At 51.8% G+C, this 6,000-nt stretch overlaps 1 protein-coding gene across 3 annotated transcripts in view; it reads right to left on the bottom strand.

Annotated features, from left to right (window-relative positions):
- man1a2 (mannosidase, alpha, class 1A, member 2) overlaps positions 1–6,000 on the bottom strand; it is a 44,800-nt gene that overhangs the window by 30,588 nt on the left and 8,212 nt on the right. For all 3 annotated transcript variants that reach the window (XM_035522741.1, XM_027026579.2, XM_035522740.1), the window contains exon 3: positions 1–27. This exon is cut by the window's left edge and continues 232 nt beyond it. In XM_035522741.1, the coding sequence (XP_035378634.1) occupies positions 1–27 (27 nt within the window). The remainder of the gene's footprint in view (positions 28–6,000) is intronic.

Genomic DNA, 6,000 nt, shown 5'->3' with positions numbered 1-6,000 from the left:
TTGTCCCGGAGGCTCTCCTCCTCCTCTCTGCCGGAGGAGCAAACACAGCAGCACCGCGTTAGAGGCACACGCGGGCGTCAGGGCAGCGCATGCGCGCAGACGCGTTCGTGAGCTGAGCAAGAAAAAAAATGCAAGACATCCAGGTGTTTATGAAAGAATCAATCAATAAATAAACAAACTGATGCACACATGGTAAAATTGTTTAACGCTCCTGTACAAGCTACACTAATCTGTGGAAACCGATTACAAATGACAGCAGACAGACACGAGTGTCCAAAGGAAGTGACCTCGACCCATCAGTAGCAAGGCAGGAAGTGCATTATTTGCAGACTCAATCATTTATTTTTTATTTAAATAGGTTGAAATATATACACTCTAATTACAATATAAGCCTTCCTGAAGGACACAGTCCAGATACCTGAGAAGAACCAACCCTAAACACACACACACACACACACACACACACACACACACACACACACACACACACACACACACGAGAGGTGCAGAGTCCAGACATCTGACTGACTAGTTATTAAGCATGCCATTAGAGTTTAGAGGCTTCTACTCAGATGCTTCTACAACAAACAAACAAACAAACAAACAATTGTTAAAAGCTAAACAGGAAGTAAACAGGCATGAGCTGCAGAAGAGTCCCCATTGGCTCAAGGGTCACGGCACACGCCGACGTGCTGCTTCTATTTCTATACACTGTTCAGAACGGTCACAATTAGTTCATGCTTCCCCAGCACAGCGCCACACGCAGGAGAGTTTACTGTGCCACCAGAAACGTGGACTGACGACCCCTCGCCTGCCGTCAACGGCGCGGTGGGCGCGTCTCCACGCGCGTGCTCCATTTGGAGAGCGGCCAACGCTAGCTTTCGCACGCGAGCCTTGCGACGGGCTTGACGGATGGCCCAGAAACGCCTCGGGCACGCGCCAGTACGCCTTGGACTCTAACGGCTGCGAGAAAGAAGCCAGTGAGGACAGCAGGTGTCCACTGATGACTGCGTATGGTTAATAACACCTGGAATGAGGCTAGAGGTACTGGGGATGAGGACGGGTCACAGTAACGCTCCCCTGCCTTTACACCGTTCAGCACTTGTTCTCACTCAGGAGCAAATTACAATAGTGCTCAGTTGTCCTCTCACTCCCTGAACGGCACACGCGGGGGCGCCTCCGTGATTTCAGACGCAGCTGACGAGGTCAAACACGAGATCAGGAGCGCGTGTCTCCATCCGGCCGAGTCCTCCAGCCACGTGCCAGGACGGCGCGCTGACCCGCTCCGCTTCCATGCCGGCACGTGGAGACCCGCCCCGGCTCATTATCCCGCGGCGCAGTTTCACGCCGCTGCTCCAGTCGGCTCACGCGGACGGCACGTTTCGCACGCCACAGTAATTCCCGGCGTCTCGCGGCGAGTTTTCGGGGGGAATTCAGACAACGCTCCGGTTCCAAATTCAGCACATCCCGTACGCTGCTAATGAGCCGATGTGCTCAATCAGGCGTGGGAGATAAGGCAGGCACAGGGGACGTCATTATTATTAGTCTTCTGACTGGGGGTCCCGGGAGCCAGGCAGAGCTGCACCATTCTAACCCATCGAGTCAGGGGAAACGTGTCCTGTGCTTAATCTTGCGTGTGCTTGGCTACTGAGCCTTAAAAAGATTAATGCACCCATAAAACGTCTGAGCAGCAACACCCACTGCAGCAGCAGATACACGAGTAGACCCAGCGCCTGGAGATAATTAATTTTTTTTTTTCCAGGGTTCCTAATGCAGCCGAGGGTAGTATTTCTCTCCTCTCTTTAGAGACAAAGATGAACACATTGATCTCTATCTACCTCTGTACAAAAGAGATGTATCCGCAGGAGCAGTTGGGGGGGGGGGGGGGGTTGTCACAGACGGCAGAGAGGAAGTGTGATTTACGTTAGATACGAGTCTTAAACATTAGTTGTCTGCTGTCGAAAGGGAATTTGAGTCATGCACAGGACAGGAGTGTTTGGTGGGCACACGGCGTGCACGTGTGTTCAGTGTTACGGAGACTCTGGGAGGTGCGCTCGGCCTCCGTTACACACAGCTCAACACTGGGGTTGTGTGTAACACAGGACTTGTGTTCTGCCTTTTCACTGAGAAGGGGGGGGGTGAAGGAGGAGGTCCCGTGTCACACCCGTGACAGCTGTGCCAAGGGCAGTTCAGCGCTGTGGATGGAGGCGACCTCTCCTTGCCGACAGCACGCACGGGCACACGCAGCCAGACGCAGACCCTCCCCCGTGGGAGCGCCTGGTTCTGTACGCCCCAGCCTAGCCAGCCGCACGCATGCTTCCCGGCATGTAGGTGGCCCAGATTTCACCTGCACGGGGGGGGGGTTCGGCATCTTCTCCACAGCCCAGGACGAAGACTGAGGCACTCGCCTTCATCTCCGTCCGAGGATTAGACGTGTGGGGTTAAACCTTCCAACTCCTCTCTCCACAAATATTGGCTTTCGGTTACAGGGATCATTCAGCAATATGACTGGATATTGCTTCTCACCGATGCCAGCGTTTGCCCGCTTAGGGAATTTGCTTCGGAAATCGAGCCCTGCGTTCCCTCTCCTTGTGTTTGACAGGCAAATATCAGGGAGGGACAAGGGAGCAGAATGCTCCGAAAAATATTCCTCCACTCCCGTGAGCCTGTGTGACGAGCTCTGGTTCTCTGAACGGCTGTATAAAAAGAGGAGCGGCATATCCTCTTGTAGAATAAACCAGGCAGTCGTAGGAAAGCGAGTCCTGCTGTCCAGCTGAAGCAGAAATGACTCCACCTGACCAAACACCGCGCTGAGCTGGACCCTGCATGGGTTAACGCAGCCTGCGTCGATACCGTACCACAGCTGCGACGAGCCAACAGGGTTACAGGGCGGCACGCTTCCAACAGCCAACGTTTTGTACAAAATTCTACCTGGTCAGTTTCAAAGAGACAGAAACAAGTGAGGTTAGCTTCCACTTAAAACGTACCTTCAGAGGCATATTTTCTCTCTCTCTCTCTCTCTCTCTCTCCATCCGAAACCTCCTCTCTGATTGTTGCTATCTGAATTGCTCTCAGCCTGAGGGCTCTCAGGGGGAACCGAGGCCTCCCGGTATCGCGTGATCAAGCATTCCTCTCGAGGAAGGCAGTGCTGGTCTGACTGGCCCCGAGCGCCACACACTCTGCCTTCTGTCTGTAGCTGGACAAGTGACAGCTCAGAATGCCATAATATGGCCCTGATAGGAACTGCAACAGAGCCCTCCAGCAAGCTTTGTTTGTTTGTTTGTTTATATTTGTGCGAGGAAATGTTGGGACCACCCTTGTATGCTTTGATCAGTCACGCCCTTCAGACAGGGCCCTGGGCATCGTGGGCTTACGCCGCGCAGTTCCCGTCGCGTGGACTTAACTCTTAAGCGCCTTTTTCTCTCAGGCATCTCCATGGCGATAAACGCCAACGCGTCCCACACACCTATGCAGGTGGCAAAAATGTAGCGTGGGCAATATCGTTCATGTTATGTTTCCTGGTCTGGGAAAAAAACAAACAAAAACAAAAACAAGTAGGACTCATCACACAAGAAGAAATGGCTTATTTTCAAATGATGTCAGAAGCAAAAAAGCATGCATTAGCATGTAGGGCAGTGGGAGAGATTAGTGTGGTGTGATCGCAGTGATCATCTAAATTAGATTTGTAAGCACACCACGCACGAGTCATTTCATTCAGATGTGTACGGAAGCACAAGTTAATCACAAACACACACACCCACCCACAGATATTTTGCGCAAAAGCCTACAAATGCATCATCATGCTAAAACTCACCCCCACCCCCCGTGCCTTTAACCCACACGAGCCCATTTATAAAACCCGTTGAAAGCCGTCTTGCGGTACATTTACACTTTGATCATACATTTATCACATTTTATCCAAACCGACTTACGATTATGTCTGAACACAAACTTGAATAACTGAGGGATCACAGTCTTGCTCAGGGGCCCAAGAGTGGCAACTTGGCATTGGTGGGACTTGAACCGGCAACCTTCTGATTACAAAGTGTGTCCCTTCTGCTGTCCCTTCCCTTGCTCGCATGCTCCTGGCACGCCTCAGCCGCACGAGTGACGTGGAGCGTGTGCGCACCACCCCGTACCACCGCGCGCCGAGGCATCGGCCGGCTCTCCTCGGACTCCGCTCGGGGTGGACCGCGCCCCATAAACGGCTCTCTGTCTGAGAGCGAGCGAGCGAGCGAGCACCAGGTGCCGGGACCCTGCGTCGTCGGGACCACACGCAGACATAGCAGGCAAACGGGGTCTGGGACTGAGAGCAGTGTGAAGATATCCCAGAAACTCGAAAAAACACCCTGCACCGCACTTGCAAAACCAAATTTCAAACCTTTATCACCACTTTTTAAAAAGAAATATATACCTTATTACCTGTCTTCCTCCATTTTATGCATGAGCGACCATCAATTTGGGATCCCTTCTCTTGGACACATGCACTGATATTTAAGAGGAGATAAAACATTTTTTAAAATACAGCAGCGCAAGAGAAGGACCATAAATCCAACCTAGACGTGTCTGGATTAGTCTGCCAAAACCCCTGCATACATAGCCGGAGCGCCTCATCACCGTAATCTCCGTTAATCCCGTGAGCTGCCGAACATTCAGACGACGTGGTGCGATTCTGCTCCAGAAGGGCGATCGGCCACGTCGCCGACGTACGGCTTTCTCGTCTGGGCGCAATGCTACAGCAGATGGAAACGCACTCCACCTCCAACACACCACGGTGACCGGTGCACGCATCACGCTGCCGTATGCCGAGAGCGCCGGCCAACTCGGCCCCGTGCAGCCAACGACCAAAAAGGTTCCACCTACGTTTGTCTCTATTATCCTGGACCAAATCTGTTCATGCTTGGGCTTCACCCTCCGAACATCTGAGGATGATCCGGAGAGCCTTAAAAATACATTAATCATAAAAATATAAAAAATATGTACGACGACATTATCAGTTACTTCTATTGACCAATTTTTGGGTCACGTCAGAAAAAAAAAAAAAAAAACAAGCTATAGAAGAGCAATCGGTGCATCAGTACGGGCCTACCCCGCCTGTCCACTGGGCCACCCCCGGTACAAGGCCGCTTTACACAGCTGAGACTCAGGTACGAGACCCACTGGTGCTAGTGACGAATAAATCTTACTAAAGGGGGGTTAAATCAAACGCAATCCCCCCCACCTACCCGGGCGGAGTAGGTTCTGCTATGATGGTTCCTTTGCTCCAAACCATGTTTTAAAGAAAGAAAGACAGACGGACAGACTCAGGAGACGCTCTCTTTTTCTAGGGCTGTTTGTGTTAAGCGTGGTTTCCTGCTCAGGGGGGAGCCCTAACTCTCATGCCGGTTATAATCTCGAATCCAATTAGTGAGAACCACAGCAGGCCACGCAGAGACATCAGCACCTACAGAACGTCTGCCGTTATCAGCCAATCACAGCAGGACACGTGCACTCCCTCGCAAAAGCTGTCCCGCCAGTCACGTGACAGCGCTAAACAAGTGTTATCGTGCGGTCCTATCATAACAGTGCCCTTTGATTGGCCGGGGAGGGGGGGGGGGGTTAAAAAAAAAAAAAAACACCACCACAGATGTCTGCCATACGCAGATGAGGCCTGTAACAGCATACGAGTTTTACACTTACCCGTCTCGGATGTTTTGGGTTATTACGTTGTGGGTGTTTGCTGAAGTCACATTTAGCCTAGCAAACAACTGGCCGTGCAGACCAGACGCTGCCCACGCCACATCCGTGTCTCACCACTGTGTTTGAAAACAAACTGCAAGTCACAGCACAAAAAGGAGGCAGAGGCACAATGCAGTGTTCTGTTGCACACGGTGGGGCACTCTGATAATTCCCCTCCAGGGTGTTCTGCCTCAGCCCACGGCACGTCAAATGACATCCAGAAACGCGCTTCACACCATCTCAACCAAGCAGAAAACAGGATTTTACAGTGAATTACAGCTT

Source organism: Electrophorus electricus, chromosome 25, assembly GCF_013358815.1.
Source record: "Electrophorus electricus isolate fEleEle1 chromosome 25, fEleEle1.pri, whole genome shotgun sequence".
Classification (NCBI taxonomy): domain Eukaryota; kingdom Metazoa; phylum Chordata; class Actinopteri; order Gymnotiformes; family Gymnotidae; genus Electrophorus; species Electrophorus electricus.
This window is presented reverse-complemented; position numbering and strand designations above follow the sequence as displayed.